Source organism: Eutrema salsugineum, unplaced genomic scaffold (assembly GCF_000478725.1).
Source record: "Eutrema salsugineum unplaced genomic scaffold, Eutsalg1_0 scaffold_5, whole genome shotgun sequence".
NCBI lineage: Eukaryota > Viridiplantae > Streptophyta > Magnoliopsida > Brassicales > Brassicaceae > Eutrema > Eutrema salsugineum.
The window spans coordinates 8,129,316-8,151,720 of NW_006256612.1; the positions used below are offsets into that span (position 1 = coordinate 8,129,316).

A 22,405-nucleotide genomic window follows, 5' to 3' on the forward strand; every position below is an offset into this window, starting at 1 on the left:
AAGGAAATAAATAAATGCGAAAATAAATCAATTAAGGGGAGAATGAACGCTTGCGTTTTCCTATTTAGCCTAAACCCAAAAATCCCTTATAAATACGCGACCAACCCGAAATCGTTCGAAACTCTGAAATCGCAATTTTCTCTGCAGCGAAGAACTTTACTCATCTCCCACAAGGCCTAATCTTCTTCCGTGACTTCTTTGCTGTTCCGTAATTCCTCCTGGTTTGTTTTTGCCTAATATGAAGAGAAACCCATCAGCGAAAAAGGTAAACTTCTCTCCATCTCTCGCTCGGATTTACTGGGATTTTTATTTAGATGTTGATTCGAGTGTTAATATTGCTGTTGATTCGAATGTTATTGTTAGCCTTTGAAATCTGATACCTGATTGTAATTTTTTTTTTCGGTATTTGGGTTAATCACAGACTATATTCATCTTCGAATTTTATCAATGGATGGGAAGAAATCGAGTGCGTGTGGTGGAGACGAAGATCATTCCTTTGTCTCGTCGTCTATGGGAGGTGAAAAATCGAAGAAGAAATCATCTTTGATAGATGAAGAGAGCTCCATTGGCTTGGAGCTATGTGAGAACCCTAAAGCTGAGGAAGACAAGGTTGTGATCACCGGAAAGAAGAAGGGAAAGAAAGGTTGTAAAAAACCTATGGAAGTTAAGGAGAATGATGAATTTGCTCTGCCTGATCTTGAAGATGATTACAAGGAGGAAGCAGAGGATGATGATAGTGTTAAATTGGGCGATGAGTCGATGCTTGGAAGAGAAGTCACCGAGGATAATTCTGCTACTAAGAGTGAGGAGGTTGGAGAAACTTCAAAAAGTAAGAAAAACAAGAAAAACAAGAGTGGAAGGAGTGCACGTGAAGAAGATGATTTGGACAAGATTCTTGCAGAACTTGGGATAACTCCTGTTCCTGTTTCACATGAGCCAGTTGCACCTGCAGATGGTGCTGGTGAGAAGGATGGAGAAGAAGAGACTGTTGAGTCAGCTGCAGCAAAGAAAAGGAGAAAGAAGAAGGACAAGATAAAGAAAGCAGATATGTCTTCTGTGGAGGCTAATCAAGAGAACTCAATGTCTGAGCCATCACAGCCCAAGAAGAAAGATGGAAAGGGTAAAGTAGCGGAGAAGAAAGTTCCTAAACACGTTCAGGAGATGCAAGAGATTATTGCGAGGCGGAAAGAAGCTGAAGAGAGGAAGATGAAGGAGGAAGAAGAGAAGCTGAGGAAAGAAGAAGAAGAGCGCCTCATGCAGGAAGAGCGAGAGAGGGAAGCTGAAGAGATTAGACAGAGGAGAAGGATAAGGAATAAGGAGAAATTGCAGAAGAAGAAGCAAGAGGGCGGGATTCTAACAGAAAAGCAAAAGAGGGATCAGGCTTTCAAGAACAAGGCGTTGACTGAAGCTGGGATTCTTCTTGTTGCAGATAAAAACGGTGATTCCTCAAAGCGTCCCATTTATGCCAACAAAAAAAAATCAGCTCGCGAAAAAGCAAAAGGTTCTGCTTCTCTCCAGGTGAAAGATGATGTAGAAACAAAACGAGCTGATGATGAAAGGATTGATAGAATAGAATCAGCAGGCACGAAAGAAAAGCAAGCAGCTGCTTATGTAGAACATGAGAATGGTGATGAGAAGGATGATTGGGAAGCAGAAAGTGGTGATTATGATGAAGAGGACGAAGAACCTCAGCCTGTGGTTGATATAGAATTAAAAGACACTACATCAAAGACACATTATTCAGGTCATGATAAACACTAGTGTCTTTATCCCTTGTCTGTTCTTAATCTAATATTTTGGGTTTCAATACAGATCCTCTCACTGATAGTCCAACAGTAACGGCAGGAGTTGCAGGCAAGCCAACAACAGCTGCCAAAAAAGCTATGCATAAGGTGGATGATGCTACTCGGCCAAAAGATACTTCTAAAAGGGGTAAAGGTTCAGTACTGAATGAAGAAGGTATTAAAGAAAAACAAGAAAATCTTCGCTCTCCCATTTGCTGCATCATGGGACATGTTGACACTGGTAAAACAAAGCTGTTGGATTGCATCAGAGGAACAAATGTTCAGGAAGGTGAAGCTGGAGGTATTACTCAACAGATTGGTGCAACGTATTTCCCTGCAGAAAACATCCGTGAGAGGACCAAGGAGTTAAAGGCTGATGCAAAAATTAAGGTGCCAGGTCTATTGGTTATTGATACGCCTGGGCATGAGTCATTCACAAATCTGCGGTCAAGGGGCTCAAATTTGTGTGACCTTGCAATTCTAGTGGTTGACATAATGCATGGTCTAGAGCCACAAACTATAGAATCTCTAAATCTTTTGAGAATGAGGAATACAGAATTCATTGTTGCCTTAAATAAGGTGAGAGTTCTCGTCATTCTGCTGGGATGTGGTTGGTTTTTTATATTATTACTGATATGTGGCAATATAAAACCTTCAACTTGCAGGTTGATAGACTATATGGGTGGAAAACAAGCAAAAATGCTCCTATAAGGAAGGCGATGAAGCAGCAATCGATAGATGTGATTAATGAATTTAACACGAGGCTCACTAGTGTAAGTCATACGTCTATAGGTTTTGATATAATGATTTAGGGTGGATAGGATGAGTACATATGATGTAACCTATATATATATTGTTTTTCATTGTTGGTTTCAGGTTATAACTCAGTTCAAAGAACAAGGACTCAACACTGAGCTTTATTACAAGAACAGAGAAATGGGAGAAACTTTCAGTATTGTACCTACTAGCGCTATTAGGTCTGAAATTTATTTGCGTCATAAATTTCCAGTCCAACATAGACGTCAACTAATGGATTAATTTGGATATTGATATCTCAGTGGGGAAGGGATTCCAGATCTGTTGCTGTTGCTGGTACAATGGGCTCAGAAAACAATGGTCGAGACACTCACATATGCTGACAAACTGCAGGTCTGTTTCATTTCTCTTTAGGGAACTCGTCATTTCTGCAATACAGCATACTTATCGTTTCTTGAAATGGTTACACAGTGTACCGTCCTTGAGGTCAAAGTTATTGAAGGCCATGGTACGACAATTGATGTTGTTTTGGTCAATGGTGCTCTCCACGAAGGTGATCAAATCGTTGTTTGTGGGTCAAAGGTAAGTAGAAACCTCATGGGGCATACCTAAACATATCATGTGCCAACTGCCAAGTATTTCATAAAGCTGTAAACTTGATGTTATTGTTTCGTTTCCTTTTCTCCTATTTTCAGGGACCAATTGTAACAACTATTAGATCATTATTGACTCCTCATCCTTTGAAGGAACTACGCGTGGAGGTACTTTCAGATAGTCCATTTCTTCCCTCTTGTAACTGTTATTCGTAGGGAAACATGATTTGTGCTATATTCTTTTTTCCATACACGATGAGAATTTCCTGGTCTTTTCAGGGTAAATATCTGCATCATATAGAAGTAAAGGCTGCACAATGTATCAAGATTACTGCACAGGTGATTATCTCTTACATAACATCACAGTCTTCATTACTAGCCGACACTGTTATATGTGCTTTGAAATTTGAAGCACATCCTGATCAAAAATGCTTCCCATATTTTTGGTGTTTATAAAAGGGCCTTGAACACGCTGTTGCTGGTACTTCCTTGCATGTGATTGGACCTGATGAGGATGTAGAAGAAGCCAAGAAAACGGCCATGGAAGATATGGAGTCCGTTATGAGACGGATTGACAAAAGTGGTGAAGGAGTTTATGTACAAGCTTCTACATTAGGGTCTTTGGAAGCATTGCTTGAGTTTTTGAAGTCCCCAGATGTAGAAATACCTGTCAGCGGTATTGGTATAGGACCTGTGCATAAGAAGGATATCATGAAGGCCGGCGCAATGCTAGAGAGGAAAAAAGAGTATGCTACGGTTTTGGCTTTTGACGTGAAAGTAACTGCAGAGGCTCGCGAACTTGCAGACAGAATGGGAGTAAAAATCTTGTGCGCTGATATCATCTATCATCTGTTCGATCGGTTTAATGGTTACCTGAAGGATATCAAAGAGGAGAAAAAGAAAGAAACAGCCTGTCAAGTAGTGTTCCCATGTGTCCTTAACATTTTACCAAACTGTGTCTTTAATAAGAAAGACCCAATCATCCTGGGAGTCTATGTCGCCAATGGAATACTCAAGGTACTGTATATGCTAATTTTCTCATGAGGATCTGTGTACACATATGTCCTCTGGAAAACACGGATCTAACAATGGTCTTGATGTTTTAGGTTGGAACTCCCATGTGCATTATCAAAGAGATTGAGAATCTAAGAGTGTTTATGGATATTGGTCGCGTTGCTTCTATCAAGAAGAACAATAATACAGTTGACTCTGCTACGAAAGACGAGATGGTGGCTATTAAGGTATGAGATCGCTTTCTTTCTCTTCATCACTTATAAACCTGTGTTTTCACCGTTTTCTCTGGCATTTGACCTTGTAAAAACCAATGAATTTGTTTGTTTTTCCTATTAGATCATTGCCTCTAACCCTGGAGAACAGAAGATGTTTGGGAGGCACTTTGGTATAGACGACGAGCTTGTCAGTCATTTTTCTAGTCGATCATTCGACATACTCAGAGCAAACTACCGAGTAAGTCTGTCTTGTAACAAAAAAGATAGAAAACTAAAAATTAACTGTGCTTTAAGCTCTATCTAAAACCTTAAACCTTTATTGCAGGATGAGTTATCTCGAGACGAGTGGGAGCTTGCTTTGCAACTTGAAAACATGTTCAAGATACAATAGATTCACTCTCTTTACCTAATTACATTTTGAAGCTAAACACAGAGATTATTACATTGAAGATTTGAGAAAGACATTTTGCGTTTCCTTTTTCTTTTGTAATTTGCTGATTGATAATGATTGTTCTTCGGTTTTGACATTATAAGCATTTCTTTATATGCCGCTAAATTATTCTATGCAATCCATTAACCTTAACCCTCCTATTATTCTACAATTTTCTGTGGATTAAACTCTCAAGATTACCTGTGTTCTCTATATTGCCTTTCTTTTGGTAATTTATTGGTTCTATTCTATCTAGTATTTTTGATATGGAATCATCTCTGATTGCATTATTTTTGTTAAATAAAGCCACATGTTCCATTTTCCTTTTTACGAGGATGTTAGAGTTTACACGCAATCTCGTGCCAAAAGCAGGCATGGATTTAGCTTTACAAATCGGAATAATACATATGAGATTATAGAACACGACAACAATTTCCAAAAGTAGTTCTCTTTTAATTTTTTTTTTCCGGAGATCATTGATTCGTCATGACTCTAACAGTCTAACGTAATGGATCTCTAGTGTCGATTTTTTTTTCTCCAAACGGAACTCATTTGTATTTGTAGTCTACAATAAAGAGCTCGAGATCAAAAATAAATTCATTCACAACACACATTATTATCTTAATAAAGAACAAAATAGATAAATTTCAGCTCTACTTGATCTTATTATAGTTATAATTTCTAACAGGTTCTAACTACCAACAAATTTAGCGGTATTTTGGCGAATTAATTAGGCGTTTTGGCAGATTTTTGGCACATTTTCAGGTTTAAATTAAAAGGATTTTAGTTTTTAATATTCATATTTTATTTTTCATCTAACGTATATTAAAGTTTTCTTGCTCTAAAAATTTACGGTTATCCAGCTTCTTTGAATCAAATCAAATCTGATAAGAACAAACGGAAAAACAAAAAAAAAACATTTTACCAGCCTACTAGCCTGCGAGCCTACAAGTGTTAAAGACTCAAAGCGCCATTTATCATTACTGACAAGTGTTAAATTTAGACTCAACGCGCCATTTATCATTATTATTGAGAGAAACTTCAATTGGCAGATTTACATCACATACATGGTTTATAAAGAGATTCCATTCGTATCAAATTACCACCAATAAAACAAGTCACGATTCTATTCCAAAGTTTCTTATACATCTTAAAATGAAAAAAAAAAACCGTAACCGCTTCCATTTTGTTGCATGAACACATGAAGAAGTGTTCGGTCACGTAAGTAAACACACACAAACTATCACATACCATGTGACCCAATCAGTTTTGTCAAACCAAAAGTAACCGCCATAGCTAACCATCCTCCAATCAAAACCCTAGCTGACGACTTAACCACCGGTGCTTTCCCCAAAACCGCTCCTAACCACCCAAACATGACCAACGCCAACGTAACCGCCGCCACAATCACTCCAAGCCTCACGTTATAATCTTTCACAAACGCAGCCGCCAATAAAGGCACAATCGCTCCCAAAGAAAACGCTAACGCAGACGCTGCAGCTGCTTGCATCGGGCTAGGAAGCTTCTCCTTCTCTATATCTTCTCCTCCGCTCTCTCTCTTCATCTGAGCCACCTCTATGTCGTACTGAGAGTAAACCGAGACAAACTCTCCGATTGCCATGCTACAAGCTCCGGCCACTAAACCGGCGAAACCGGATAAGATCATGGTTTTGACGTCTTGCTTAACCGCACCGACACCCATCATAAGCGAAGCCGTTGAGACAAGACCGTCGTTAGCACCGAGTACGGCGGCTCGTAGCCATTGAGCTCGTTTGGAGTAGTCGAAAACCTTTTCTTGATCTTTCTCCATGTCTAGGTTCAAGCTGTTGTTCACGTTGTGGGACTCCATAGTTATTAAAATTTCTGTTGATTTGGTTTTTCTTTTCTTTTCTTTTCTTATAGTTGTGTTGAAATGAGAGAAGATAGAGAATATTTGATGTAAGTGTGGAGAACACACGCCTAGGTTCAGGTCTATTTATGGAGAGATTTTATGTGAAACTTTTGTATTTTGTTAATATAAAAATTTGTATGTGGTGGCGTCGACGATTAGTAAATGTGGACCATCATCACCACTAACGGAAATACTTTTACTATATTAGACAAATTGTGGACTAAAATCAACCCCCACCTGTTTTCCTCTTGTTACTGAATTTGTTTTCCTAAAACTTGAGTTTTACTTACCAAAACACAAACCTCAATTAGTTACCAAAACCCAAGGCTTGAGTCTTGACTAATATATTTGAAGCATCATCATCACCACTAAAGGAAATACTTTAATTACTATATTGGACAAAATGTGGACTAGTAAGTTAATCATTCCTACCTGTTTTCTTCTTATTCATTGCTGTTTTTTTTTTTTCCTTCATTCAAAAACTTCAAAACTTGAGTTTGACTTACCAAAACACATACAGCTTGGTTTAGTTATAAAATCCTGACCTTTTTTTTCCACAACTTTAGTGTGTATACTAGCTATGTACTAATGAGTATTCTCAGTACTGTCTTATATGCATAGGTCATCGATTGTTATAACTGAAAGGCTACCGTCAAATTATGAGTTCTAGCTGTACAAGTAAACATATTTGATATTAGCATTATATATTTATTATTTCTTTTTCCAAAAAATTAGAATATTGAATTTAGCAAAGATCTAAACGTTTTTACACTATGATTACAAGTTTGAAACGAACAAATCATAGCGGAAACAAAATTAAAGTGGATTTCCGCGTACGATCGGTAAAGATAAAGCATATACATTACGATAATTGGTATAAAATATATCTCAATTGAAACTAAATTCAAAAGGAACATCATATACCTTTCCAACAAAAAACATAATATTTATAAATCATTGAAAGAAAACGCGAAAGAGGGAAATAAATGTGAAATACCACACATTTGGGTTTTCTCCTTCTTTTTCACATCTTACTTTCTTAGGGATGTAAGTTTCTACTTCATTTTATTTAATTCGCGGAGGGCCGAAAATAAATAAACAATCTGAGTGAGAGGCCGAAAGGGGCAGTTACATACTTGCAATATGAAGCTGTTCTGTCGTCTCCATGATTCAAAGCCATGCATATTAGCATATACTAAATTAGATGATAGAAACTAAAAATTATGGTACGAAATCTGTTTCCCAAAATTAAGTTTGTAAAACTTATAATGCTTTAGTTCTTGAGTTTTTCTTATGTTTACCGCTTTAAGTTTCTTATGAAATTAAGTTTTCCTTTTGGAGACTATATTTGGGAAAATGCTATAATTTATTCTCAAAAATCGATTGACAAAAAAATCCAGTAAGCTTGTATTAACGTTGCTTTTTGTTTTAAAAAGTAAAATTTCAAACAAACAAAAAAACCGGAGTTCGATTGGTAAATAAGTCCATTAATTTCTCCACATAATTTGAAATAAATAAAGAGGTTTCTTAAAGTTTCAGATTTTCTCATATTTTAGTATATTAAAACTAATAATTAAATGTTTTTCTTCATTGTATTATATCTATTTTTTTCATTGTAATTTTTAAGACACATTGAAAACGAGTAGAGGTCGGCTGATTCATTTTTTATTATTTTAACTTATTTTATCCCCTTTTTCTTACTATACGGAAACTGTGAAAGCGTTTTTTAGTAAAAAAAAAAACAAAAAAACTGTGAAAACGTTTTTCTATAAAGGGAAAATAAAACAACCTCTCTAATTCTTTTACTTTCTGTTTTCTTTTGTTGGTTGATTATACTTTTTTTTCTCGACAAAGAAATGAACCCAAAACAAAAAGGGGCTAATCAATCACACATACTGTTTATATTATTTGTTCACCATTCTCTGGATTTTCTTAGTGTTTGACCAAAAGTGATCAATGGATAATATATATACATATGTATTGATAAGACACTGTTCGATTTTGAAACTGTTTAATAGTGTAATCATAATAATCTATGGGGTCTTCTGTTCAATATATATAAGAAAGCGATGATAAGGATGATAATATAGGTCAAATGGATTAATATAAAGAAAACAAAGAATTACTTTTTTTCTGTTAAAGAATTACACCATTAGTTACTGATAGACAAACACATAATGGACGATTAAAATATCAAACAGTACAATCCAACTAGCTCATATATGAAGGGGATCAAGTTTGAATCAGATGCTTTTCACACTAGAGATTCTTCGACCCAGCAATTAGAGCCGTCTGCAACTAAATATCATAAACAATCATAAACAACAAATTAGTAGTAGATAATATGAACATATAAAAGGTGGATTTTTTTTCCTGATATATATAAAAATAGATGGATTGATGAATTGGAAAGCACTGAGAAATAAATGTATAGGGAGATAAAACAATGGAAATAGTTGATAATAATATAAAGAAAGAGGGACGAGTGTGGTTGCCACACGAATAGCACCACACTTCACCATCATCATCACTTGTTTAACACACACATATACATATCTACGTATTATGTTTCTTCATATGTATGCATGCATACGTAGTCGCCTACGTAGCTGTATGCCCGCGCATTTTAGAATTCCGGAATATTTAACTCATATGACTGGTTTTTAAAAAAAAATATTTATATATAACGGTAAAGTTATAAGTGCCTTTTTACGGCTCACACCACATTCAAATTGTGGATAAAATATCTGATATAAATTTTTTTCAAAGAAAAAATATCCGATATGATTATACAATAAAAACCGATCAGTATAACACCACATTTGTTTTATTATAATTTACATTAGTAACGATCTATAATTGAATTAATGAATTATAAAATATACAATTATTGTATATATGTGAATAATATTTATATAGGTGAATAATTCTTTTTTCCTGTGTATATTTTTTACTATGCTATAGAATTTGTTATTTGGTTATGATATATTGATAACATCATGTGTGAACCTGTTGTTCGATTTTATATCCGTTATTCTCTCATAATGTAGTGAAAAGTAGGTTATTGTACCTTTTATATTTGATAATGATACATTTCAACTTTACTAGTGTGGTCCGAGTCCTGGCTAGTCCTACGATCATGAAACGCGAAATCTCATAAAAATTTCGGAAGTGTTTTTTTTTTGTTATTTTTCTTTTGTAACGCTTGTTTGATACTAGAAGATTCAAAGTGGACTGATACAATGAGGGATACCAATGAAGTATCAAACAGAGAAAAACAGAGGATCTCAAAACATTTAGTTCAAATGGTATGAGCCATACGCCGATCTTCAAAGAGGTGGTGAGAATGAACGAGGTAATTTGGTAGTGAGTTGACCTGACATGAGTTAGGCACCGTCAATATGCAATTGATTCGACATTGCGATTGCTTTCTATAGAAGTCCCGTCAATGCTTCAATGATCAGAAAAGTTCAGCCAGCTAGTGATGTTCTCAAGTAGTCCCCGAAACATCCTTCCTTAACTTGTGCAGATGACAATTCAAAAAAAAAAAAAAACATTTTCTTCTATTGCATATTATTACTAAATAGACATTTTACTGCCTATTATAAACTCGGGAGCTCTGCTTCGAATCTGGAGGTTAATCTGTTTGTAGCATAGATGACATTTGAGTAGATATATTTTCTGTAGGATTGAAAATAAAGGGTTTATGCAAATAATTTTCAGATGATTAGCAAGATGAATCCTATTTCTATCTAAAATAAATTTATTTACGATTTTTCTCTATCCTTTCATACAGCCAGGAGGCCCAGGACATTGGAAATTTAACTCGGCCAACATAAATGGGCTTAACAGAAATGCAGCAATGGATTAATGTATATACTATATAAGTATATAGTATTAACCAAAAAAAAACAAGAAAAATTGAATAAAACTAGGCAAGCTGACTCAGCTTCTTCGTGGAACTGAATACATTGAGTAGAGTTTTGTTTGCCATGTGCCATGATTGTCTTGACTCTTGATTCTTGACCCACATATTTGCGCAGTCAAAATGGACACTCGTAATGATATCTTTATATGAAATAAATTGACAAAAACATTTACACAAAACCGTACAAAATATATTTACATAAAAACATGCCAGATTCTCTACATTAGTATGAAATATTTGTTTTCCAGAGGGTCTATGAGTTTTGAGGGATACTAAAGTGAAACGTTCTTTCCCCCTGAATTCTCTGATTAATGGTATTAACTTGATCGAATCCGAAGTATGTATAATATATATATAAATATTAATATATATATATATATATATATATGTGTGTTAGGAGTTAGGACTTGTATCAAATGACTTTGTTAGAATTATTTTCTTATAATTTTATTTGTGAAATTGAAGGAAAATGACAAAGTAGTAATTATATGGAAAATAAATTAATTTAGTATTCAAGAAGAACTAGTCTTTCGCTTGTCCCGTCCATAGTCGTCGTGACCAAGTAGTTGCTATGCGCCGTTGTAGTATTATAATTCAGGGATAATTTATTGGATAAGATTATGTAGATCAAATTAAATAATAAGAGAAACAAAAACAGATGATTATACATATGTACGTGGACTCTTTATATATATATATATATATATATATATATATATATATATATATATTAAGTTGGTCCGTCTATAGTGATGAAATTTTGAACTTTGACTAATCCATGGCTTGAACAGAGTGGTTCTTACTTTTCTACGGTACATTATACTAATACTCTTCAGCACCCGAGATAGACCGGCAAGCCAAGAATATTTTATATGAAATTTAATAAAGAGAAAATTAGCCAAGTTTTAGCTATAAAAGGAGAAACAAATAAGAATCAGAAATATACTAAATCAGCATTCCAACACCACAAAGAAGAAAACACACACAGCCTCTCATTCTCGCTCCTTGATTGTGATCACGTAGAGTGCCGTGAAGAAGAAGAAATGGGATACCCTTTCGAAGAAACCGTAAGCTCTAGCCCTAAAACCCCAATTGTCACTGATGATGATAATGAGTTGGGATTAATGGCCGTGAGACTTGCAAATGCCGCCGCCTTTCCAATGGTTCTCAAGGCCTCTCTCGAGCTCGGTGTCTTTGACACTCTCTACGCCGAAGCCACTCGGACTGACTCATTCCTGTCACCTTCCGAGATAGCGAGTCGGCTACCAACCACGCCACGTAACCCTCAGGCGCCGGTTTTGTTGGACCGCATGCTTCGTCTACTCGCAAGCTACTCCATGGTCAAGTGCGGTACGGTCCAAGCCGGAAAGGGCGAGAGGGTCTACAAAGCCGAGCCGATTTGCAGGTTTTTCCTGAAGGATAACATTCAAGATATTGGATCGCTTGCTTCTCAAGTCATTGTCAATTTCGACAGCGTCTTCCTTAATACCTGGTATTTTTTCTACAGTTCATCTTAGTACAAACCTGTTCCGTTTTTCCATGCCCTAGTTCCTGATTGAAATGCTATGAGATCTTACCTTAAACCGTACGCAAATTTTAGGGCACAATTGAAAGATGTCGTGCTAGAGGGAGGAGATGCATTTGGCCGTGCACATGGTGGCATGAAACTATTCGACTATATGGGTACAGATGAGAGATTCAGCAAGCTCTTTAACCAAACCGGATTCACAATCGCCGTTGTGAAGAAGGCTCTTGAAGTCTACGAAGGCTTCAAAGGTGTGAATGTTTTGGTTGATGTCGGAGGTGGAGTAGGCAACACCCTTGGTGTTGTTACTTCTAAATATCCTAACATTAAGGGTATTAATTTTGATCTCACGTGTGCCTTGGCACAAGCACCTTCTTACCCTGGGGTGGAACATGTCGCCGGAGATATGTTCGTGGATGTTCCAACCGGAGATGCCATGATCTTGAAAGTAAGATTAACAACTTATTATTCATCTAGCTTGAAAGTGTATGTATACTAGTACTTATATCTGGGATTAAATTTGTTTTACAGCGTATACTTCATGATTGGAATGACGAAGACTGTGTGAAGATTCTTAAGAATTGTTGGAAATCACTACCAAAGAATGGTAAAGTTGTTGTCATAGAATTAGTCACTCCTGATGACGCGGAGAGTGGAGACATCAACGCAAACATAGCATTTGACATGGACATGTTAATGTTCACCCAATGTTCTGGTGGCAAAGAGAGGTCAAGAGCTGAGTTTGAAGCTTTGGCTGCAGCTTCTGGTTTCACCCATTGCAAGTTCGTTTGTCGTGCTTATCACTGTTGGATTATTGAGTTCTGTAAAGAAAATGTTTAAAATATGAAACTTAATCTGTTGGAAAAAAATAAGAAAAACTAAATCCTCGTCATTGTTAATTCGTCTTTGCTTTTTTTTTTTTTTACTTGTTTACCTTTTTAATTCATCTTTGTTTGAAATGGTACAATTTAGTCGAGCAATATGAAATAAAAAAATCTGTTTATCAATTGGTTTTCTCATTTTGTACTCAGCTTTAGCTAATAATTGTAGCCACATGGAATTCATTGATTTCGTTTTGAAAGTCTCACACAAGAGCATCATTGGTTGTTTTCATTTGTTTTCTTCTTCTTTCTCCTTGGTTGTTACTTGTTAGTCCTCTTCCTTTCGCCGGAAATAACGGCTACATACTTCTCTAGTTTAATGTTTTATTCATAATTTCTGTTATTGCAAAAGCTTGAGAGATTCATAAATGAATATAAACCAAAAAAATGTTCATAAAACTAGAATATAATTAGAGAATACAGACTAAGACCATCTCCAATGGTCCTTCAAATTTTACTTTTTCCTTCATTTTGAAGATAAAAATGAAGAAGTCTTTTCCAATGGTGCTTCAATTTCACCTTCAAAATGAAGAAATGAACAGTGTTCCTTTCTTCATTTTTTGAAGGTGAACTTTTTTCTTATAAAATGTAACTTTAACTTTTTATATGTTTTGTTTTATACCCAAACAAAACTTATATATTTTTTTGTATCCAATTTTTTTTAAAACTATGGATTTATCCAATCAAATTATAAACTAAAAATGTAATAAGCACAATAAAAAATACAATAACATATATTAATTAAGAAATACAAGAACATAGCCAACTACAAAATTAAAAATACATATCTAATACTAAATTATAAATAAGAAAACTTAACATAACATAAACTAACAACTTAATAATCTGAGAAACTATTTCTACATCCATTAAAATTATTAAATTTTTGTTGAAATTTTACAATAAATAAAATAAGTAGGTGAAAACTTATAAAACAGAAAATTGAAGGATCTTATTAGCAATTAGTAATAACATAAAGAAATAGAATATACCTAAAATATTCTTTTTGAAGAAAAAAATGAAGAAAAGTTGATCCAATGGTTTCTTCATTTTTTCCTTCAAAAATGAAGAAAAAAATGAAGAAACCATTGGAGATGCTCTAACTCATAGAACAAATGCCTGATTGGAGGAAAATGAGGCTTTTTACATTTATTTTTCATTTGGATTTTATGGTACATAAATGCATGCATGTAAGTATGTAACGATAAACTTTTTGAATGGGGTTGATCGATCACCACTTTAACAATAGAAATAGCATCAACGGATAGTTGGTTTGAGACAAATGAACTAGACCGGGCAGAAATCGGGATCTAGAGATAAGGCATGACCAGCCGTGAGATAACCAATAATCATCCTTTTATCCATAACAATAATCATCGCCTCAACTACCACCATATAGACATAATCCACGCAAAAACAAAGGCGATTTAATTTGCTCGGACACTTACCAACTTTGTAATTAACTATAATACGTGTTAAGATTTGCAGCTTTCTTATGGTTATTGACTTATTGTTATAGTTAGCCCTAAATTATATATTATTATGTCGATCAAATTGAAGAACAAACAGAAAAACGAAAGAAAATAGATACAGTATCTCGCTAACCTCTTTATTCTTTATTAGACATGAGATATACACTTATAGTTTGGTCGATCCCTTTAGTCATAAAATTGGATCAAATTGATGAAAAAAATATATTTTGCTTAATTTCAATTTTTTTTATAAGAGATAAGATATACTAATGTAGTCAATGAGTCATGAAACAAAGTGAATTGACTTTTATTAAAAATTCCAACCAACTTGAAAACAGAGTTAACTGTTTCAGCCGCCAGAAGTACCTCTTACTTTTCTACATAGAGACTATTGACTATTCAGCCAGCCAAATGGACCGGCACGCCAACAATATATTTAAATGAAATTATTATAAAATAAATAAAAAAAGACAGAGGAAGCTAAGCCTTAATTCGCTATAAAAAGAGAAACTAAGATTTATCAAAGCATCATCTTCAACACTACACACACATACAGCCTCTCTCTATTTCCTCGCTTCTAATTAGTAAGGTACCGTGAAGGAGAAGAAAGAAAGAGATAAGGACAAATATGGGAATCCTTTTTGAAGAAACCTTGAGCTCTAACGGTAAAACCCAAATTGTTATTGATGATGATAATGAGTTGGGTTTGGTGGCCGTGAGACTAGCCAATGCTGCAGCCTTCCCAATGGTTCTCAAAGCTTCCCTCGAGCTCGGTGTCTTCGACACTCTCTATGCCGCCTCTGAGTTCCTCTCACCTTCCGAAATAGCGAGCCGGCTACCAACCACACCTCGCAACCCTGGGGCGCCGGTTTTGTTGGATCGTATGCTTCGTCTACTCGCTAGCTACTCCATGGTCAAGTGCGGTACGGTCCAAGCCGGAAAGGGCGAGAGGGTCTACAAAGCCGAGCCGATTTGCAGGTTTTTCTTGAAGGATAACATTCAAGATATTGGATCGCTTGCTTCTCAAGTCATTGTCAATTTCGACAGCGTCTTCCTTAATACCTGGTATTTTTCTATTCATCGATTGAGATGTTTTAAAACATTCAAATTAAACCATGAATCTTATGTTATGGATACGCTGTTTTCACAGGGCACAATTGAAAGATGTGGTGCTAGAAGGAGGAGATGCGTTTGGCCGTGCACATGGTGGGATGAAAATCTTCGACTATATGGGCACAGATGAGAGATTCAGCAAACTCTTTAACCAGACCGGATTCACCATCGCTGTTGTGAAGAAGGCTCTTGAAGTTTACCAAGGCTTCAAAGGTGTGAATGTTTTGGTTGATGTAGGAGGAGGAGTTGGTAACACTCTTGGTGTAGTTACTTCGAAGTATCCTAACATTAAAGGTATCAATTTTGATCTGCCTTGTGCCTTGGCACAAGCACCTTCTTACCTTGGGGTAGAACATGTCGCCGGAGATATGTTTGTTGATATCCCAACCGGAGATGCCATGATCTTGAAAGTAAGTCCAACAACCCTCTTATTTTAACACATACTTACTAGAAGTGTATGTATGTTGTACATTGTGCTTACTTTTTGGGATTAAATTTGTTTTACAGCGTATACTTCATGACTGGACCGACGAAGACTGCGTAAAGATTCTTAAAAACTGTTGGAAATCACTTCCTGAAAACGGTAAAGTTGTTGTCATAGAATTAGTCACTCCTGATGAGGCAGAAAATGGGGACATCAACGCGAACATTGCCTTTGATATGGACATGTTGATGTTCACACAATGTTCCGGCGGAAAAGAGAGATCACGAGCTGAGTTTGAAGCTTTAGCCATGGAATCAGGCTTTACACATTGCAAGTTCGTTTGTCCCGCTTACCACTGTTGGATTATTGAGTTTTGCAAAGAAAATGTTTAAAAATATAATGAGGAATCCTCATGCATCAATTGTTAATTTCATCTTCGCTTTATTCCTTGTTTGCGATGATCATGCCTTTGTCCTTGTCTTCAATGCAATGAAATAAAAATAAGCTTTTAGATTTATTTTTTAACAGTCCACTCGCTGAAAAATAACGGCTAGCTACTTCTCTATTTTAATGTTTCAATTTTTCTATTATCATGCATATGTTTGAAAGAATCTTTTCATAATAAATTAATATTCTAATAATGTAGTCTTTTAAGAATACAGTTTTAAGTATAAGATATCATATATGATGGGACGAATATCCGATAAAAAAGAAACTGAGTCAATTTTAAGGTTTTATCCTTGGTAACTATAAATTCGGAAGGTGTGTGCAACGATTATAAAAAATGCCACGATACGAGCATAGTAGTGTACATAAAATCCACGATAATGTTTGATATTTATCTCTATATACACTTCTATGCTCGTATCGTGGATTTTATGTTCATAATTAATTAATTAAAGATCTTTTAAAAATAAATAAATTAATTAAAGATGTATTTAAGTTTACTGATAAGGTTAAGTTGTAGGAGTTAAAATTTAGATAAGTAAGAAAATTACAATTGATGGAATTACAATGTTCGTATATGGTTTTGGAGGAAAATGAAAAATAGAGTTTATTTTATTGTTATGTCATTGATTTAAATTGTCTTTCTTTCCCCAGAAATATGCAACCTTCTTATCCATCCATAACAACTCATCAGTCATCAGGCTCACTCACCTACCACCGTAATAACCATGCAAAGACAAAGGCAATTTCAGTCACACACGTAACAACTTTGTAATTTACTTAAATTGGTCCATTATATGGTTACTCTTTGAATTTTAAGTTTTCTTATGATTATTGATCTAATTAACCCAAAACTATATAAGTAAAAATGAAGTTTGACAATCCAAAACTCGTGACCTTCCTAGAAGGCCGATTCAAGATGGAGGCCATAGAGGACAAGCGTGATGTTTACACTCACTTCGGTCCAAATTACAGCAGATATATTATCCTACTAAAGAAAAATAAAATAAAGATTTCCGTATTTTTCTTGTCCTTCCTATGTCGCAATCGTTCAAATCAAGTTGGAGACTTGGAGCTATGCGTTTCTCTGCGTATTATAATTTATTTTATTATTATGCGATCAAACTGAAGAACAAAATAAATAAGATATTTGCTTATTATTTTATTTTCTTTTATAACCGATATTTGCGAACGTAATATACACTTTTATAGTCACTTGGTCTACCATAGTGATGAAATTAAAGTGACTGTCGTCTCCTTTGAACATTGACTTTTCAAAACCAATTGACTTGAAACAAGATTTAGCTGTTTCAGCCGCAACAAGGGCCTCTTACTTTTCCACATCGAGACTATTCAGCCAGCCAAGTGGACCGGCACGCCAACGATATAATTCAATGAATACAATAAATTTAGTTAAAATAATATGAGGAGGCTATAAAGCCTTAGCTATAAAAGGAGAAATCATCTTCATCAACACTACAAATAAGAAACACACATACACAGCCTCTCTCTCCCTATCTATCTTTCCTCGCTTCTGATCAGAGTGATCACGTACGGTACCGTGAAAGAGAAGAAAGAAAAAAATGGGAATCCTTTTTGAAGAAACCTTGAGCTCTAACCCCCAAACCCAAATTGTTATTGATGATGATGATAATGAGTTGGGATTGATGGCCGTGAGACTAGCCAATGCTGCAGCCTTTCCAATGGTTCTCAAAGCTTCCCTCGAGCTCGGTGTCTTTGACACTCTCTATGCCGCCTCTGAGTTCCTCTCACCTTCCGAGATATCGAGCCGGCTACCAACCACACCTCGCAACCCTGGGGCGCCGGTTTTGTTAGATCGTATGCTTCGTCTACTCGCTAGCTACTCCATGGTCAAGTGCGGTACGGTCCAAGCCGGAAAGGGCGAGAGGGTCTACAAAGCCGAGCCGATTTGCAGGTTTTTCCTGAAGGATAACATTCAAGATATTGGATCGCTTGCTTCTCAAGTCATTGTCAATTTCGACAGCGTCTTCCTTAATACCTGGTATTTTTTCTACAGTTCATCTTAGTACAAACCTGTTCCGTTTTTCCATGCCCTAGTTCCTGATTGAAATGCTATGAGATCTTACCTTAAACCGTACGCAAATTTTAGGGCACAATTGAAAGATGTCGTGCTAGAGGGAGGAGATGCATTTGGCCGTGCACATGGTGGCATGAAACTATTCGACTATATGGGTACAGATGAGAGATTCAGCAAGCTCTTTAACCAAACCGGATTCACAATCGCCGTCGTGAAGAAGGCTCTAGAAGTCTACGAAGGCTTCAAAGGTGTGAATGTTTTGGTTGATGTTGGAGGTGGAGTTGGTAATACTCTTGGTGTTGTGACTTCTAAGTATCCCGAAATTAAAGGTATCAATTTTGATCTGCCCTGTGCCTTGGCACAAGCACCTTCTTACCACGGGGTGGAACATGTCGCCGGAGATATGTTTGTGGATGTCCCAGCAGGAGATGCCATGATCTTGAAAGTAAGTTCAACAATTCTTTAATTTTAACACATACTTACTAGAATTGCATGTATGTAGTACATTTTTTTTTACTTACTTTTGGGATTAAATTTGTTTTACAGCGTATACTTCATGATTGGACTGACGAAGACTGTGTGAAGATTCTTAAGAATTGTTGGAAATCACTACCAAAGAATGGTAAAGTTGTTGTCATAGAATTAGTCACTCCTGATGATGCGGAGAATGGAGACATTAACGCAAACATTGCATTTGACATGGACATGTTAATGTTCACCCAATGTTCTGGTGGCAAAGAGAGGTCAAGAGCTGAGTTTGAAGCTTTGGCTGCATCTTCCGGATTCACCCATTGCAAGTTCGTTTGCCGCGCTTATCACTGTTGGATTATTGAATTCTGTAAAGAAACTGTTTAAAATATAAAGCTAAATCCTGATAATGTCGTTGATATCATCTTTGTTTTCAATTCTTTGTCTGAAATGACCATATACCTCTCTCTTTGTCTTGGAGCAATTTTTAATAAAAATAAGCTTTTATTATATTCTCATTGTACTTTTTAAGAGCCAGCTGTAATTAATTAGTCACATGAAATTCATTGGTTTCTCTTTCAAGAGCTCACAATACACAAGTGGCATATACATTACTCAACGGTCGGCTAATTTCATTTTGTTCCCTTCCTCTTTCTCTTAGTATTTTGTTTGTACTCTTCCACTCACGGGAAATAACTAACGGCTACTTCTCTAGTTAAAAAGTTTCATTCATTCCACTAAGTTTGAGAGAATCTTGTTCACAGAAATCTTCACATGATTTAAAATGTAGTGTTCCACTCTCTGTCTGAAAATATAAAAGGAAAGGACACAGTACAGAACAGTTCGATTAAAGCAAGCTATAGACTATATATATTCTTATTTACTAGTAGGGGACCCAAGTTCTGAAAAGAAATCTGAGACATTTGAGTGAGAATAGTGGAGACCACACAGAAATTAGAAAGAAACCACACTGATTTATTAAAATGCACATCACAAAATATAATAAAATAAAAACTCCTTAAGATTCTAACAAGAGAGCACCTACTTACTATAAGAGAAAATTAAAAGCAAAAGGGAGAATGAATGATTACAAGATTAATGTTAATTTGGATTAGCAATAAGATCAGAAAACGTAATCATTCCTCCATAAAAAGCTACAACTGTCAAAGAAAAACTGCTACTAATTATCTCTCTACAAGTAGAAGAAACAAGGCTACACAAGACAAAACTAGCTTCACCGTTACTGTCATCATCACCTGCACACACCAATGACACCATACATCTCCATAAATCAATCAAATCAAATTTGTATTAAAAAAGCATAAACATTTATTATCTAGTGTTGACGTTAATTGCAATTAGTGTACCTGATGTGCTGAATTTGTGGAAGTGGGTAAAGGGTTAATGGAAGTAGAGTCGACTTCTCCGGTGGGAAGTGGAACCGCCGGATTACTGTTGATGAACGGGACTCCGTCTTTCCCGGGAACTGTCACCGACGTGATCTCCGACGGAGAAGGTCCCGGAGAGAGAGCTGAACCTTCTCTTGGTCCTAAAGGCCATGGGTAAGACGGAGAAGACGATATCACTCCTCCTTCCGAGACTGGAACAGGTGCGATCGCCGGTGTTGGTGGTTGTGACGGCGGAGATGCGGCGGCGGCGAGGATGACTTGGACTGAGAGCTTCTGGTTGGGTTGGCAGGTTTTGGGAAGAGATGTGTTGTTTGTGAAGGAAAAGTAGTAAGAGCCTGGTCTTGATGGGTACCACTGCGTTTAAATAAAAGATTATTAGAGTGAAATTAAACAACTTTAGGTTTGGAATTTTGAATTTTTTAAGAAGATGAAATGAAGGTTTTTAATGTAGTACAGATGCTTCTTATTGACTGTGATTGTCATTGAGCCCTGAGCAGATGACTTTGTGTACTAATAAACTATTAGTGTAACTAACTTTTTCAATTCTTTTGTTTGTCAGAAAAAAAAATATCGAATTTCAAGTTTAATATTTGGTAATACAGTTAGGTAATGACGAAAACATGGTTTAGACATAAAAACAGGGGAACTGTGGTTGTCATTGAATTGATAAAAATATTGAGGGTGAGAAAATGGGTAAAATGTAGATCATTACAATGAAATTAACAAATCAAGGTTTGAAAATTCGAAATTTTTCAAGAAAGTAAATGGAAGATTTATAGTCGAGATGCTTCTCAAGTCTCAATCAACTGTGATTAATTTATCATTGCACCATGAACATGACTTTTTGTGTATTAAAAAGTATTAGTTTAATCAAATTTCAATTCTTTTCAGAACAAAGCATCGGATTTAAGTTCTATTAATAATCCACTGAAACTATTAATTAACGAAGAAAAGATGATTTATGACAAAAACAGAGAAAACAGAGGAAGAGAAGAGAGTCTTTTTTGTCAATCTCAAGAACACGAGGAAAAAGGGGGACTTGTAAAAGACCAGAACTTTTTGAAATTCCTGAGAAAACCCAATAAAATTCGCATCCTTTCCAGCAGAAATTTCACAATTTTTAGTAACGAATTAAGAAATGTGAATGTGAGGAATGAGATATATACCGTGAAAGAAGTGGAGTTAGGCTTTGTAAGAAGAGTGGCTTGAGTAAAGTCACAGACATTGAATGCATCTTTGGTCCTGAAGATGTAGAGATCGTATCCGTACTTATGTCTGAAAACTGGAGGTATAAGAACAAACACAAGAGCACCATTAGTTAAGAAACAATCTAACAAATTAACTAGGGAATTTAAAAAAGGGACAGTTTTTGTACAGAGACTTACTAACGGAGTCGCCGATATGAACAACGGGAGATTTCCAGACAGAGACACCGTCTACAAGAAACGTGGAGGAGAGAGAAGGACGAGTGAAGAGAGAGAGGAAGCAGAAGAGGAAGAAGAAGAGCATTGAGAAGAAATGTTTCCGAGACCAAACCATTTTTTTTTCTTGAAATGAAGAGATGTCTAGGTTATGAGATTCTGAAATAAAGAGAAAAGAGCTTCAATGATGTCTTCCCTTTTTATCTTTGCAGCCCTCTCTCTCTCTCTCACTCACAGTAGGTCAAAAGAGTGGTTTAGTGCCTATGGAGCTTAGGGAGAAGAGAAGAAGAAAAGTGAAGAGAGAGAACCAGAGAAAGCGAAGTATTTTGAGAGGTGTGCAGTGAGTGTTTGTCTGTTTTACTTTTATGTGTGTCTGTGTTGAAGAAATGGAGAGGATTGATAATTTTGAGGAGTGTCTTATTATTTACTATTAATTTTTTTTCCAATAACTATACAGGATTAAAAATGAATTATTATTCCTTATGAGTATTTTTTACATAATCCAAATTATGTGAGCTTGAATCATGAGTACAAGTTTGCATTTAAAATATATTTTGGCTAATGCAATTCTATAA

The 22,405-nt window shown here is 35.8% G+C and overlaps 6 protein-coding genes across 7 annotated transcripts; 4 read left to right on the forward strand and 2 right to left on the reverse strand.

Annotated features, from left to right (window-relative positions):
- Positions 1–91: 91 nt before the first annotated feature.
- On the forward strand, positions 92–4,887 carry LOC18992822 (eukaryotic translation initiation factor 5B). Its single transcript, XM_006416263.2, has 13 exons — positions 92–265; positions 422–1,744; positions 1,813–2,363; positions 2,450–2,557; positions 2,661–2,761; positions 2,843–2,933; positions 3,012–3,122; positions 3,236–3,301; positions 3,413–3,472; positions 3,593–4,150; positions 4,240–4,374; positions 4,484–4,600; positions 4,688–4,887. The coding sequence occupies exons 2-13, from the start codon at positions 448–450 to the stop codon at positions 4,751–4,753; spliced, it is 3,261 nt and encodes a 1,086-aa protein (XP_006416326.1). The 5' UTR covers positions 92–265; positions 422–447; the 3' UTR covers positions 4,754–4,887.
- Positions 4,888–5,797: 910 nt separating this feature from the next.
- Positions 5,798–6,732, reverse strand: LOC18992823 (vacuolar iron transporter homolog 1). Its single transcript, XM_024152822.1, has one exon. The coding sequence runs from the start codon at positions 6,639–6,641 to the stop codon at positions 6,036–6,038; it is 606 nt and encodes a 201-aa protein (XP_024008590.1). The 5' UTR covers positions 6,642–6,732; the 3' UTR covers positions 5,798–6,035.
- A 4,821-nt stretch (positions 6,733–11,553) lies between these two features.
- LOC18992824 (indole glucosinolate O-methyltransferase 1) lies at positions 11,554–13,008 on the forward strand. The gene is made up of 3 exons (XM_006416265.2): positions 11,554–12,103; positions 12,212–12,584; positions 12,668–13,008. The coding sequence occupies exons 1-3, from the start codon at positions 11,655–11,657 to the stop codon at positions 12,974–12,976; spliced, it is 1,131 nt and encodes a 376-aa protein (XP_006416328.1). The 5' UTR covers positions 11,554–11,654; the 3' UTR covers positions 12,977–13,008.
- Positions 13,009–15,010: 2,002 nt separating this feature from the next.
- LOC18992825 (indole glucosinolate O-methyltransferase 2) lies at positions 15,011–16,543 on the forward strand. The gene is made up of 3 exons (XM_006416266.2): positions 15,011–15,554; positions 15,640–16,012; positions 16,110–16,543. The coding sequence occupies exons 1-3, from the start codon at positions 15,118–15,120 to the stop codon at positions 16,416–16,418; spliced, it is 1,119 nt and encodes a 372-aa protein (XP_006416329.1). The 5' UTR covers positions 15,011–15,117; the 3' UTR covers positions 16,419–16,543.
- A 1,413-nt stretch (positions 16,544–17,956) lies between these two features.
- On the forward strand, positions 17,957–19,514 carry LOC18992826 (indole glucosinolate O-methyltransferase 2). Of its 2 annotated transcripts, XM_024152408.1 has the most exons (4): positions 17,957–18,496; positions 18,605–18,977; positions 19,079–19,423; positions 19,461–19,507. In XM_024152408.1, the coding sequence occupies exons 1-3, from the start codon at positions 18,057–18,059 to the stop codon at positions 19,385–19,387; spliced, it is 1,122 nt and encodes a 373-aa protein (XP_024008176.1). In that variant the 5' UTR covers positions 17,957–18,056; the 3' UTR covers positions 19,388–19,423; positions 19,461–19,507. The 2 variants fall into 2 exon arrangements, with proteins under 2 accessions (XP_024008176.1, XP_006416330.1); XM_006416267.2 differs by having other exon boundaries at positions 19,079–19,514.
- A 447-nt stretch (positions 19,515–19,961) lies between these two features.
- Positions 19,962–22,153, reverse strand: LOC18992827. The gene is made up of 4 exons (XM_006416268.2): positions 21,795–22,153; positions 21,576–21,691; positions 20,368–20,763; positions 19,962–20,256 (listed from the first exon to the last, which is right to left on the reverse strand). The coding sequence occupies exons 1-4, from the start codon at positions 21,946–21,948 to the stop codon at positions 20,185–20,187; spliced, it is 738 nt and encodes a 245-aa protein (XP_006416331.1). The 5' UTR covers positions 21,949–22,153; the 3' UTR covers positions 19,962–20,184.
- Between the last annotated feature and the right edge of the window lie 252 nt (positions 22,154–22,405).

Bases quoted from the DNA above. Each gene is read 5' to 3' on its own strand.
- LOC18992825 (XM_006416266.2), top strand. From the start codon at position 15,118: ATGGGAATCCTTTTTGAAGAAACCTTGAGCTCTAACGGTAAAACCCAA. The intron at 15,555-15,639 runs GTATTTTTCTAT...CTGTTTTCACAG, and splicing joins AGCGTCTTCCTTAATACCTG to GGCACAATTGAAAGATGTGG. The intron at 16,013-16,109 runs GTAAGTCCAACA...TTTGTTTTACAG, and splicing joins GAGATGCCATGATCTTGAAA to CGTATACTTCATGACTGGAC.
- LOC18992826 (XM_006416267.2), top strand. From the start codon at position 18,057: ATGGGAATCCTTTTTGAAGAAACCTTGAGCTCTAACCCCCAAACCCAA. The intron at 18,497-18,604 runs GTATTTTTTCTA...CGCAAATTTTAG, and splicing joins AGCGTCTTCCTTAATACCTG to GGCACAATTGAAAGATGTCG. The intron at 18,978-19,078 runs GTAAGTTCAACA...TTTGTTTTACAG, and splicing joins GAGATGCCATGATCTTGAAA to CGTATACTTCATGATTGGAC.
- LOC18992824 (XM_006416265.2), top strand. From the start codon at position 11,655: ATGGGATACCCTTTCGAAGAAACCGTAAGCTCTAGCCCTAAAACCCCA. The intron at 12,104-12,211 runs GTATTTTTTCTA...CGCAAATTTTAG, and splicing joins AGCGTCTTCCTTAATACCTG to GGCACAATTGAAAGATGTCG. The intron at 12,585-12,667 runs GTAAGATTAACA...TTTGTTTTACAG, and splicing joins GAGATGCCATGATCTTGAAA to CGTATACTTCATGATTGGAA.
- LOC18992823 (XM_024152822.1), bottom strand. From the start codon at position 6,641: ATGGAGTCCCACAACGTGAACAACAGCTTGAACCTAGACATGGAGAAA.
- LOC18992827 (XM_006416268.2), bottom strand. From the start codon at position 21,948: ATGGTTTGGTCTCGGAAACATTTCTTCTCAATGCTCTTCTTCTTCCTC. The intron at 21,692-21,794 runs GTAAGTCTCTGT...TTATACCTCCAG, and splicing joins TCATATCGGCGACTCCGTTA to TTTTCAGACATAAGTACGGA. The intron at 20,257-20,367 runs GTACACTAATTG...TGGTGTGTGCAG, and splicing joins CCACAAATTCAGCACATCAG to GTGATGATGACAGTAACGGT.
- LOC18992822 (XM_006416263.2), top strand. From the start codon at position 448: ATGGATGGGAAGAAATCGAGTGCGTGTGGTGGAGACGAAGATCATTCC. The intron at 3,473-3,592 runs GTGATTATCTCT...TGTTTATAAAAG, and splicing joins GTATCAAGATTACTGCACAG to GGCCTTGAACACGCTGTTGC. The intron at 4,601-4,687 runs GTAAGTCTGTCT...CCTTTATTGCAG, and splicing joins TACTCAGAGCAAACTACCGA to GATGAGTTATCTCGAGACGA.